General features: G+C 45.1%; 1 protein-coding gene across 1 annotated transcript; it reads right to left on the bottom strand.

The window, feature by feature from the left end:
• Positions 1–1,690: 1,690 nt before the first annotated feature.
• On the bottom strand, positions 1,691–12,364 carry LOC143273384 (synaptotagmin-5-like). Its single transcript, XM_076572843.1, has 4 exons — positions 12,059–12,364; positions 2,853–2,972; positions 2,549–2,716; positions 1,691–1,825 (listed from the first exon to the last, which is right to left on the bottom strand). Exons 1-4 carry the CDS (start codon positions 12,362–12,364, stop codon positions 1,691–1,693), a joined length of 729 nt encoding a protein of 242 aa, XP_076428958.1.
• Between the last annotated feature and the right edge of the window lie 1,296 nt (positions 12,365–13,660).

Below are 13,660 nucleotides of genomic sequence, written 5' to 3' on the forward strand. Positions count from 1 at the left end.
TCTGTAACTCCGGTTCCAGGGGATCTAACTCCCTCTTCTGAACTCTGTGGGCACCACACGCATGTGCTGCACAGATATACATGCAGGAGAAATATCCATACACATAAAATAAAAAATAATTTAATTTAAAAGGTCACTCTGGGGCTGGAGAGATGGCTCAGTGGTTAAGAACACTGGCTGTTCTTCCAGAGGTCCTGAGTTCAAATACCAGAATACTCATGGTCGTTCACAACCATCTGTAATGAGATCTGATGCCAGCTTCTGGCATGTAGATATACATGCAGAGCACTCATATGTAAAATATAAATAAATAAAATTATTTTCAAGTCCAGCTAAGGCTGGCTGGGGAAGGGAAATGCAATGTATTATTAATTTTTTTCTACAAGTGGTTAAAATACCCAACAAAAACAGTTTAAGGAGGTCTTTTGGGTTCATGGCTGGAGAAGGCACAGACCATCCCCAGAGAGGCATGGCAGTGGGAGGTTGTAATCTGACTTATTCACATATCTGAGATCAGGATGTAGGACCCAGATTTAGTCAGACCCTCAAGGCTGGCCTTCCAGCAACCCACTTCAGCCAAGTAGGCATTGCCTCCTGAAGGTCCCCCCACAGTACTAATTGTTGGGATCAAGAGTTCAAACACTGGTCAGGCCGCGGTGGCGCATGCCTTTAATCCCAGCACTCAAGAGGTAGAGGCAGGTGATCTCTGTGAGTTGGAGGCCAGCCTGGTCTACAGAGCAAGATCCAGAACAGTTAGGGCTACACAGAAGAACCCTATCCTAAAACAAGCAAACAAACAAACAAAAAAAAGAGTTCAAACACTGTATCCTATGAGGACATTTCACATCCTAATCACAACAGATAAACAAAGGAGACTGTAGCTGAGGCTATCCCTCAACTGGGACAGAAATAGAAGCCCCATGTGTTTCTAGTCCTTAGGTCCTGTGCATGTGAGTGAAGGGGTGTGCTCATAATGCAGTAGGCATGACATTTTGGCCGTCCCAATCTATAGTAAGAGGATCTGGGTGGTGGGGACGTGTCTCAGTTAGGGTTTGATTGCTGGGAAGAGACATCAAGGCCACGGCAACTCTTCTAAAGGAAAACATTTAATTGGGGCTGGCTTACAGTTCAGAGGTTCAGTCCACTATCACCATGGAGGACATGGCAGCGTGCAGACAGACAGGGTGCTGGAGAAGGAGCTGAGGGTTCAACATCTGGATCCACAGGCAGCAGAAGTGAATGCCACACTAGGCCTCGCTTGAGGATAGGAGACATCCAAGTCCACCACCACCACCACCACCACCACCATCACCACCACCATCACCACCACCATCACCACCACCACCACCACCACCACCACCACCACCACCATCACCACCATCACCATCACCACCACCATCACCACCATCACCACCACCACCAACCACCACCACCACCACCACCACCACCACCACCACCACCACCACCATCACCACCACCACCACCACCATCACCACCACCACCACCACCACCACCACCACCATCACCACCACCATCACCACCACCACCACCACCATCACCTCCACCACCACCACCACCAAACCCCGCACCCACAGTGACACACTTCTTCTAACAAGGCCACGCCTCCCAATAGTGCCACTCCCTATGGACCAAGCATTCAAACCCAGGAGTCTCTGGGGGCCATACCTATTCAAACCACCACAGAAGAGGAAATGGGAGGGCTCATGGGCACCCGCACCTCCCCGATGGCATCGTTGCGGGAGAAGCGATCGAAGTCATACACCGCCAGGACCAGCACACTGCCCCCCAGTTCCACGTACGGGACCTGGTGGAGGGGAACACAAGGGGGTGGGGTAGGAAGTCAGGGAGAAAGAGGGCGTGAGGGATAGAATATTCCGGGGGAACCAGAGGAGGGCTGCCGCTCACAAATAATGACACAGGGACTTCTTATGAATTATAAAAGTTCAGCCTTTAGTTTATGCTTGTCTCAACTAGCTCTTATAACTTAAATTAACCATTTATATTAATCTATGTTCTGTCAGGTGGCATTACCGCTCTTCCATCTTGCACCTCCTGTTTCCTCTCTGTGTCCGGCTGGCAACTCTGCCTTTCTTTTTACCAGAGTCTCTCTGTCCCCAGAAATCCCACCTAACCTCTTCCTGCCTAGCTATTGGCCATTCAGCTCTTTATTAAACCAACCACAGTGACACATCTTCTCACAGAGTCCAAATACCCCATAACATGGGGCAACGAGGTTCCAGGGACCTCAATAAAGCACGGGGATCCACGGAAGACAACTCAGGTGTTAACAGAACACACACAGGAGTGTCCGAGGACCAAGGCAACAGACATTGTTCCCAGGCATTGACAGTGTTCCCAGGGATAATTCTGGATCCCAGGGAACAGCTTTCTACCGCCTATACACACACAAGCTGGCAGCTGAAACTCAGCTGTGTCTCCTTCCAGGGCAAGCTGAAGGGGTCAGTCCTTGGCACTCCAGGGACTAGAGGCAGGCTGAGGACCATGGGGTCATGGAGCAAGAACTCACCTTGAAGGCAAAGGTCTCCCCAAAGTGTGGATTCAGGGTCTGCCGATGCACCTTGGTCTCATGTCGCCTCCGCTTGTCTGGCAGCAGGTAGACACTCACATAGGAGTCTGAGGAACCTCCCAGGTCCAATGCTGCCAGTCCTTCGGCTTGCAAGATGCCCACCAGGAGCTGCAGGTGCCCAGACACAGAGGAGGGACTCATGTTTCAGACTCCCTCCCATGGCCTAAACGACGAAGGGAGGGCTGGAGCCCCTGAGACACCCCCCATACACACTTCCCAAGCGTTCTCCCTCCTTCACACCCACCTGACCAGTCTGGAAGTCATAATCCAGTGAATACTGCAACCGTCCTAGCTGGTGCTTGTCTGAAACCTGCTGTCCTGGCATGGAAGGTGAGGGGTCCAGCTCCTCTATTTCAGGCTGAACCTAGAAAGTCAGGGGCAAGAAGGTGGAATCTTCCCCTGAAACTGGTACCCTCCAGTCCCAGAAACCTCAAGAGGCTCACAGATCCCTCCCGCAAGCCATCAATGATTGTTTATCTAAACAATGTTTGATTAATGATGTCTGGAACTCCGGTAACATAAAGACAACATATCTGTCAGCATTTGATTAATGATGTCTGCTATGGGAATAGACATCGTGGGACACAGTCTGGGACTGTTTCATTCTTCCATGTCCTAATGAATGTATTGGGATAACAGTACAAATTGCCACCATTGAACTTGCCACAGGAAAATGTGGAGGCTAAATGGTATATTTACTATATACTTAGCATTTTAGAATATAAGCTGTTGTTGTTTTAACCTAGGCCATAGGTTCTCAAAGTCTAGTCTCTATCAGAGATGAGTGGCAAAATACTGAGGTTACCTTATTAGGGGTTCTGATTCACTAGGTCTTTGTGACATTGCATTCAAAATTTACATTGCAGCAAAGTTGGAGGTTATTCTGACATAGATGGCCTTTGAAATCCCCAACTGAGGAACCGGAAGCTCCAGGACCCCAAAAGGAATCCTTTAGGTAATAATTACAATAACAGCTACTTGTTGAGAAAGGAGGAGAGATATGAGTTAATTACCATGAACTTAAGGCTCAGAGAATACAGGTGTAGTTCCCAAAGGCACACAGATGAAAAATGGTCTCCAAGGTTGGAACCCAAGACTGCCTGGCCTGCATCCCACTTGGCACTCGGAGGCTTAATATTCAGATTCTACTGTAGCCTTTTATTTTTATTTTCATTTTTATTTATTTATTTATTTATTTATTTATTTATTTATTTATTTATTTATTTTGGTTTTCTGAGACAGGGTTTCTCTGTGTAGCTTTGAAGCCTGTCCTGGAACTCACTCTGTAGACCAGGCTGGCCTCGAACTCATAGAGATCTGCCTGGCTCTGCCTCCCAAGTGCTGAGATTAAAGGCATGCGCCACCACTGCCCAGCACCTTTTAATTTTTTTAATATATATATATATTTTTTTTATTTTACAATACCATTCAGTTCTACATATCAGCCATGGGTTCCCCTATTCTCCCCCCTCCCACCCCCTCCCCTTACCCCCAGCCTACCCTCCATTCCCACCTCCTCCAGGACAATCCTCCCCCGAGGACTGCGATCAACCTGGTAGACTCAGTCCAGGCAGGTCCAGTCCCTTCCTCCCAGACTGAGCCAAGTGTCCCTGCATAAGTTCCAGGTTTCAAACAGCCAACTCATGCAATGAGCACAGGACTTGGTCCTACTGCCTAGTTGCCTCCCAAACTGATCAAGCCAATCAACTGTCTCACCTATTCAGAGGGCCTGATCCAGCTGGGGGCCCCTCAGCCTTTGGTTCATAGTTCATCCGTTTCCACTCATTTGGCTATTTTTTTTCAATAATTGAGTAAAACTGAAATTTATTATATGCCAGTCGTCCTAGGGACCTCCATGCTATATATATAGCCTCTATGGTTCTATGGGTTGTGGTCTGATTGTTCTTTATTTTATATCTAGAATCCACCTATGAGTGAGTACATACCATAACTGTCTTTCTGGGTTTGGGCTACCTCACTCAGGATGATTTTTTCTAGTTCCATCCATTTGCCTGCAAATTTCATGCTTTCATTGTTTTTCTCTGCTGAGTAGTACTCCATTGTGTTTATGTACCACATTTTTTCCATCCATTCTTCCGTTGATGGGCATCTTGGTTGTTTCCAGGTTCTGGCTATTACAAATAGTGCTGCTATGAACATAGCTGAGCATGTATCTTTATGGTGTGAATCAGCATTCCTTGGGTATATGCCCAAGAGTGGGATGGCTGGGTCTTGAGGTAGTTCGATTCCTAATTTTCTGAGAAACCGCCATACTGATTTCCACAGTGGTTGTACAAGTTTACATTCCCACCAACAGTGGAGGAGTGTTCCCTTTGCTCCACATCCTCTCCAACATTGGTTGTCATTGGTATTTTTGATCGTAGCCATTCTAACAGGTGTAAGGTGGTATCTCAGAGTCGTTTTGATTTGCATTTCTCTGATGATTAAGGATGTTGAGCATTTCTTTAAATGTCTTTCAGCCATTTGTAGTTCTTGTTTTGTGAATTCTCTGTTTAGCTCTTTAGCCCACTTTTTAATTGGACTGTTCAGTACTTTGATGTCTAGTTTCTTGAGTTCTTTATATATTGCGGAGATCAATCCTCTGTCAGGTGTGGGGTTGGTGAAGATCTTTTCCCAATCTGTTGGCTGTCTTTTTGTCTTATTGACTGTGTCTTTTGCCCTGCAAAAGCTTCTCAGTTTCGAGAGGTCCCATTTATTAATTGTTGTGCTCAGGGTCTGTGCTGTTGGTGTTTTATTTAGGAAATGGTCTCCGGTGCCAATGTGTTCAAGAGTACTTCCTATTTTCTTTTCTATTAAGTTTAGTGTAACTGGATTTATGTTGAGGTCTTTGATCCACTTGGACTTGAGTTTTGTGCATGGTGACAGATATGGATCTATTTGTAATCTTTTACATATTGACATCCAGTTATGCCAGCACCATTTGTTGAAGATGCTTTCTTTGTTCCATTGTATAGTTTTGGCTCCTTTGTCAAAAACCAGGTGTTCATATGTGCATGGATTAATGTCAGGGTCTTCAATTAGATTCCATTGGTCCGTATGTCGGTTTTTATACCAGTACCAAGCTGTTTTTATTACTATAGCTCTATAGTAGAGTTTGAGGTCAGGGATGGTGATGCCTCCAAGGGTTGCTTTATCGTATAGGATTCTTTTAGCTATCCTGGGTCTTTTGTTTTTCCATATAAAGTTGAGTATTTTTCTTTCCAAGTCTGTGAAGAATTGTGTTGGGATTTTGATGGGGATTGCATTGAATCTGTAGATTGCTTTTGGTAAGATGGCCATTTTTACTATGTTAATCCTACCTATCCATGAGCATGGGAGATCCTTCCATTTTCTGATATCTTCTTCAATTTCTTTCTTTAGAGATTTAAAGTTCTTATCAAAAAGGTCCTTCACTTGTTTAGTTAGTGTTATCCCAAGGTATTTTATATTATTTGTGGCTATTGTAAAGGATGATGTTTCTCTGACTTCTTTCTCGGCCCTTTTATCATTTGTGTATAGGAGGGCTACTGATTTTTTTGAGTTGATCTTGTATCCTGCCACTTTACTGAAGGAGTTTATCAGCTGTAGGAGTTCCCTGGTAGAGTTTTTGGGGTCACTTATGTATACTATCATATCATCTGCAAATAGTGAAAGTTTGACTTCTTCCTTGCCAATTTGTATCCCTTTGATCTCCTTTTGTTGTCTTATTGCTCTAGCTAGAACTTCTAGTACTATATTGAATAAATATGGGGAGAGTGGACAGCCTTGTCTTGTTCCTGAATTTAGTTTTATCGCTTTGAGTTTCTCTCCATTTAATTTGATGTTTGCTGTTGGCTTGCTATAAATTGCTTTTATTATGTTTAGAAATGTTCCTTGTATTCCTAATCTTTCTAAGACCTTTATCATGAAGGGGTGTTGGATTTTGTCAAAGGCTTTTTCAGCATCTAAGGAGATGATCATGTGGTTTTTTTCTTTCAGTTTGTTTATATGGTGTATTACATTGACTGATTTTCGTATGTTGAACCATCCTTGCATCCCTGGAATGAATCCTACTTGGTCGTGATGGATGATTGTTTTGATGTATTCTTGGATTCGGTTTGCCAGTATTTTGTTGAGTATTTTTGCATCAATGTTCATGAGGGAGATTGGTCCGTAGTTCTCTTTCTTTGTTGCATCTTTGTGTGGTTTGGGTATCAGGGTAATTGTAGCCTCATAAAAAGAGTTTGGTAGTGTTCCTTCTGTTTCTATTGTGTGGAACACTTTGAAGAGGATTGGTATTAGTTCTTCTTTGAAAGTCTGGTAGAATTCTGCACTAAAAGCATCTGGTCCTGGGCTTTTTTTGGTTGGGAGACTTTTGATGACTGTTTCTATTTCTTGAGGGGTTATTGGTCTATTTAAATGGTTTATCTGGTCTTGATTTAATTTTGGTATGTGGTATTTGTCCAGAAAATTGTCCATTTCTTCCTGGTTTTCCATTTTTGTGGAGTACAGGTTTTTGAAGTATGATCTGATGATTCTCTGGATTTCCTCATTGTCTGTTGTTATGTCTCCTTTTTCATTTCTGATTTTGTGAATTTGGGTGCTCTCTCTTTGCTTTTTGGTTAATTTGGCTAGAGGTTTGTCTATCTTGTTGATTTTTTCAAAGAACCAACTCTTTGTTTCATTGATTTTTGTATTGTTCTCTTGTTTTCTATTTCGTTGATTTCAGCCCTCAATTTGATTATTTCCTGGCGTCTATTTCTCCTGGGTGAGTTTGTTTCTTTTTGTTCTAGAGCTTTCAGTTGAGCTGTTAATTCATTGGTATGGGATTGCTCCATCTTCTTTATGTGTGCATTTAGAGCTATGAATTTTTCTCTTAGCACTGCTTTCATAGTGTTCCATAAGTTTGGGTATGTTGTACTTTCATTTTCATTGAATTCGAGGAAATCTTTAAATTCTTTCTTTATTTCTTCCTTGACCCATTGATGTTTCAGGTGGGCATTATTCAGTTTCCATGAGTTTGTGGGTTTTCTGTAATTTTTGTTGTTGTTGAGGTCTAACTTTAAGGCATGGTGGTCTGATAAGTTACAGGAGGTAATTCCATTTTTTTGTATCTGTTGAGATTTGTTTTGTGTCCAAGCATGTGGTCAATTTTTGAGAAGGTTCCCTGGGGTGCTAAGAAGAAGGTATATTCTTTTGTGTTAGGATGGAATATTCTGTAGATATCTATTAGGTCCACTTGAGTCATAACATCTGTTAGGTCCTTTATTTCTTTGTTAAGTTTCAGTCTGGTAGATCTATCTTTTGGTGAGAGTGGTGTGTTAAAATCTCCCACTACTAATGTATGGGGTTTGATGTGCATTTTAAACTTTAGTAGTGTTTCTTTTATGAATGTGGGTGCTTTTGTATTTGGAGCATAAATGTTTAGAATTGAGACTTCATCTTGGTGGATTTTTCCTGTGATAAATATGTAATGTCCATCCTGGTCTCTTTTGATTGATTTTAGTTTGAAGTCTATTTTATTAGATATTAGGATAGCTACACCAGCTTGTTTCTTAGGTCCATTTGCTTGGAAAGCCTTTTCACAGCCCTTTACTCGGAGGTAGTGTCTGTCTTTGGAGTTAAGGTGTGTTTCTTGTATGCAGCAAATGGATGGGTCCTGTTTTCTTATCCATTCTGTTAGCCTGTGTCTTTTTATAGGTTATTTGAGACCATTGATGTTGATGGATATTAATGACCAGTGATTGTCAATTCCTGTTATTTTTTGTGGTTGTGTTGTGTTGTCCTTCTGTGGTGTATGTTGGTGTGGGATTATCTATTGCTTGATTTTTCATGGATGTGTTTAGCTTCTTTGGGTTGAATTTTCCCTTCTAGTGCTTTCTGTAGGGCTGGGTTTGTGGACAGGTATTGATTAAATCTGGTTTTATCCTGGAATATTTTGTTTACTCCGCCAATGGTGATTGAGAGTTTTGCTGGGTATAATAGTCTGGGTTGGCATCCGTGGTCTCTTAGTGTCTGCATGAGATTTGTCCATGATTTTCTTGATTTCATAGTCTCTATTGAGTAATCTGGTTTATTCTGATGAGTTTGCCTTTATATGTTACTTGGTCTTTTTCCTTTGCGGCTCTTAATATTTTTTCTTTGTTCTGTGTGTTTAGTGTTTTGATTATTATGTGGCGAGGGGACTTTTTTTTTGGATCCAGCCTATTCGGTATTCTGTAAGCTTCTTGTATCTTCATAGGTATTTCTTTCTTTAGGTTAGGAAAGTTTTCTTCTATGATTTTGTTGAATATATTTTCTGTGCCTTTGAGTTGGTATTCTTCTCCTTCTTCTATCCCTATTATTCTTAGGTTTGGTCTTTTCATGGTGTCCCAAATTTCCTGGACGTTTTGTGTTACGACTTTTTTGTCTTTAGTGTTTTCTTTGACTGACGAATCTATTTTCTCTATTGTGTCTTCAGTGTCAGAGATTCTCTGTTCCATCTCTTGCAATTGGTTGGTTATGCTTGTTTCTGTAGTTCCTGTTCGTTTAGTCAGGATTTCTATTTCCAGCATTCCCTCAGCATGTGTTTTCTTTATTGTCTCAAATTCATTTTTCAGATCTTGGAATGTTTCTTTCATCTGTTTAATTGCTTTTTCTTGGCTTGATTTGATTTCTTCCCATTTTTTGTTCATTTTTTCTTCCATTTCTTTAAGGGAGTTTTTCATTTCCTCTTTAAGGGAAGTTTTTATTTCCTCTTTAAGGGAGTTTTTCATTTCCTCTTTAAGGAAAGTTTTTATTTCCTCTTTAAGGGAGTTTTTCATTTCCTCTTTAAGGAAAGTTTTTATTTCCTCTTTGAGGGAATGTTTTATTTCTTCTTTAAGGGCCTCTATCATCTTCTTAAAGTCATTTTTAGGGTTGATTTCTTCTGTTTCTTCTGTCATGGTATGTTTAGGTCTTGCAGGTGTAGAATCACTAGGTTCTGATGTTGCCATATAGGTCTTTATGCTGTTGCCTGTATTTTTGCACTGGCGTCTACTCATCTCTTCCTCTGTGCAGTGCAGGTGGTGTCTGTGTCTGAGAGTGCCTCTCTTGTTCTAATTTTTAGTCTTGGTTTAGTAGGGGTTCTTGGTTAAATTGGTGCTATTGGGCTGTTTCTTCAGGGACAGCTGATTTCAGTCGGTGAATTATATACTTATGATTCTGGTGATCTGGTTTGGTGACTGGGTAGCGCCTTCTTCTGTGTTCCCAGGTCACGTTTTGTTCATTTGTCAACTCCTCAGCTGATCTTGTTTCTTCAGACTTTAAACTGTAGGCATCTGAATCCTCTCCCAGATGGGTTTCAGCTGAGCAGGGTAGTCTCACCAACACCTCCAAGTTGTTGGGTTTCACAGGATCAGCAGCTGGGCCCTGGGTTGTCCTCAGACGGAGTGTTCAGATTTGTTCTAGTTCCGACCCACGGAGATAGCTTCTTCCCCAGGTGTTGGGGTTAGGGCTTCCTTGTTCCAAGCTGCGTCTGCTTGTCTCCGCTGCCATGCCTGTCTACCTCTGTGGGCCGCTGCTGGGCCTGAATGTCTCTGCTGGCTGCCGCCGGGACTGAATGTCCCTGTCAGCTGCCACCGCTAGGCCCGTCTGCCCCACCTTTTAATTTTTAACATTTAATTTTTTTATACCTTAAATTATGTATAGGTGTGCATCTTCATGTGGATATGTGCATGTGAGTGCAGGGTGCCCATGGGGGCCAGAGGCATTGGATACCCTGGAGTTGGAGTTATAGGTGGGTATGAGCTGGGGAGAGACTCTGGAAGAGGAACAAGTGCTCTTAACCACTGAGACATAGCTCCATACCCCCAGTCTTTTATTTTTGAAGAATTCATCTAAGTCCTCCATGATGTGTGTGTGTGTGTGTGTGTGTGTGTGTGTGTGTGTGTGTACTCATGCACATAATGGCATATATGTTCTCTCTCTCTCTCTCTCTCTCTCTCTCTCTCTCTCTCTTTCTCTCAAACATGCTGTCATATAGCCTAAGGTAGCCTCCAACTTGCTTTGTAACCATGGATAACCTTGAATTTCTGAATCCTCCTGCCTCCCCCTCCCAAGATCTGGGGTTACAGGTGTGCACTACCATGCCTGGTTTATGTGGTGCTGCAGACTGAACCCCGGGCTTCATGTGTGCCAGGAGAGCACTCTACCAACTGAGCTATAGTCCCAGGCTCCTGTCTCCTTCTTGGGCAAACACTTCAATGGGGATCATTTGCCCTTATTACATGGAGTGTGCTCAACCTTCCAGACACCTCGCTCCGGAACGTGGTTTATTCACACCCTACCCCCAGCACAGTGAATAACTCTCTGTTGATTCACCTCAAAACCCAGTAACCAGTCCTCAATACCTGCTCTTTCTCTGACTAGAATGTTCTGGTCTTGGCTCTCAGCTAGCTCTGTTGCTTTGGTCTTGCCAGAGAAGTCACCTCCACCAGGAGACTTCCTCTGACCCTCTGGGCTTTCGGTACCACCATGTCTGTGCATATGACATCCTGAGTAAGTGACTTTTCCAGAATATCTTGGGTAGTGTGGCTGTAGATAGGAGTGTACGTGTGTGTGTGTGTGTGTGTGTGTGTGTGTGTGTGTGTGTGTGTGATGTGTGCCTGTGTATGTTGGTATACTCATCCATTCCTGTGCATGTGTGTGAAAGTCAGACTTCAACTTTGCGTGTCTTCCTCTATTACTCTCCACCTTGTTTTTTGAGATGGGGTCTCTCACTGAACCTAGAGTTTACCATTTCTCCTAGACTGGCTGGCCATGGAGTTCCAGGAATTTGCCTGTCTCTACCCCCTCCCCACCCCAAATGCTGGAGCTATAGGTATGCATGGCCATGCTCAACTTTTGAATGGGCACGGGATCAGAACAAAGGTCCTCAGGCTTGCTTACCAACCACTTCGCCTACTGTTTTTTTGTTTCATTCTGTTTTATAGATTTATTTACTTTATGTGTGTGAGTGTTTTGCCTTGATGTATGTTTGTGCACCACATGTGTGCCTGGAGCCCACAGAAGTCAGAAGAGGGTGTTGGGTCTCCTAGAACTGTAGTTACAGATGGTTGTGAGCCATGATGTGGGTGCTGGGAACCCAACCCATGTCCTCTGCAAGAGTAGCAAGTGCTCTTAGGCACTGAGCCAGCTCCTGAGCCCTGATTTGTTTTTTTTGTTTTTTTTGTTTTTTTCTTGTGAGGCAACGGTCTCAGGCTGGTCTTGCAGGCACTCTATAGCTCTGGCTGATGTTCACAGCAACCCTACTATCTCAGCCTCCGAAAGTGCTGGGATTACACGTGTGCACCCTCACACCCAGTTCAGACAGCAGAGCTCTTGTGGACAGTTACTAGCTCTGATCCCCAGAATCCAGTGGACAAAGTGGGACCAGAGACAGAGGATAGCTGGGGACATTGGTGGGAGCAGGGGTGTGCAAAGGAAAGGGTCGAGAGGCCGGCCTCGTCACACCTTATCTATGTAACTCCGGCCCAGCTCCTTCACTTCCTGAAGATGGACTTGGGCTTGGGCCTGACTCTTCTTGCCCATCCGTCTCCGACAGCGCTTCCAGTAGAGACAGAAACAGCTGCTGAAGACCAGGAGGCCTGAGCCCAGCACGATGGTGGCCAGGACCCAGGCAGGCACTGCAGAAGGATGGACACAACACGCATCAAAGCCCCGGGAAGTTGACTGGCTAGCTCGGACTTGATTCCGTAAGGCAGCCTGAATCTTAGCCTGGTTTCCCCTCCAGCCGATTCCGTTCCTTTTTAATCCCATGTTTCCCTTCCAACCAGTCTCACCTGTAAAGCTCCGCTGATGCTCTAACCCACGCTGACATGATTTGTTGACTTACAATCCTGACATCTCTACACCCATTTTAATTTCCGATTAACTCCTATTACTTTTAGAAGAGGCTCTGCTCGCTCCTGGGTCTCAGATTCCATTCGCCCATTTATGATCCCATTCCATGCCCCACCCCTGATCCGCTTCTGGTTTTCCCCGCAGATCTGTCTCTCCTTTTCAGTATTTCAGATTCTAGTCTGGGATACTGACCCACGATCCTGGCCTTATTTTCTCTCCAAACCCCAGGTGGACATCTTTCCCATTCTGTCCCCCCACATCCTTCTCCGGTCCGCGTCTCTGCTGCCCTCTGTTGTCCGGCCTCCGTCACTCTGGGTCTCTCTGCTTTCTGCCTGCCAACCTGCTCTCTTTGTCTCCACACCTGCCTCTCCTCTGCACACAGCCATCTCCCCGGTGAGGGCTTCAACCTGCTGCTCAGAGTGGATCCTTGCCAGCGTCCCTCCGCCCGGTACTCCCCCTACCCCTCCCACACACCTCGGTCCCTCTACCAATGGGACTGAGGATGCGGCTTGGACAGAGGGTCCCAACAGCTCCTACCTGCTAGGTGGCTGGACAGGACCCTCCTGGAGGCGCCGAGACCTGGGCTGCCGGGACCCCGCCCCCAGCACGTGGGCGGATGGCGCTGTCCCGTGTGCTGATCTAGCTCGGCGGGGTGGGGGCGCGGCTGAGTCCAGCCAGGCTGGTGCCTGCGCCCCTGTGTGTGAACGCGAGCGCGCGCGTGTATGGAAGTGTGCCTATGTGTGCGTGCGTGTTCTGCCCCGGAGAAAGGAGAACGCCCCGCTCCGCCCCTCGGCCCGCCACACCCGAGAACCACCATGGCGCCCACGTACGTTGATCTTAGTACCCTAGAAGGTTCTGACGTCTGGCTAAGTCATCGGACATCTACACTGAGCACCAGCCCCCGCAAGACACACACACACACACACACACACACACACACCAGACTTTTTGAGATGCAAATAACTGGATTCCAGAACACTCGGTTTTAGGATCCATGAGAAACCCCTCTGGAGACCCAAGTACTCAGCTAACCCAGTTCTCCGGCAAGGAAGAGGCAGGCAGCTTCCAGCATTTCTTCTCATGGCTATCACCTCGGCTTAACCAATCCCAGTGGGCAAGCCCTTGCATCCCTGGCTGCCGCCGGCACAGCGGTCTGGTCCCTCAGCCCTCTGAGAGAGTCTCCCATCCGAACTTTGTGTGTGTGTGTGTGTG

Source organism: Peromyscus maniculatus, chromosome 1 (genome assembly GCF_049852395.1).
Source record: "Peromyscus maniculatus bairdii isolate BWxNUB_F1_BW_parent chromosome 1, HU_Pman_BW_mat_3.1, whole genome shotgun sequence".
Lineage (NCBI taxonomy): Eukaryota > Metazoa > Chordata > Mammalia > Rodentia > Cricetidae > Peromyscus > Peromyscus maniculatus.

Coding starts and splice junctions, on each gene's coding strand:
- LOC143273384 (XM_076572843.1), bottom strand. CDS start 12,364: ATGGGATTAAAAAGGAACGGAATCGGCTGGAGGGGAAACCAGGCTAAG. Junction 2,973..12,058: donor GCCGGAGTTACATAGATAAG/GTGTGACGAGGC, acceptor CTGACTTTCTAG/GTTCAGCCTGAAATAGAGGA. Junction 1,826..2,548: donor GGGAGACCTTTGCCTTCAAG/GTGAGTTCTTGC, acceptor CCCCTCCACCAG/GTCCCGTACGTGGAACTGGG.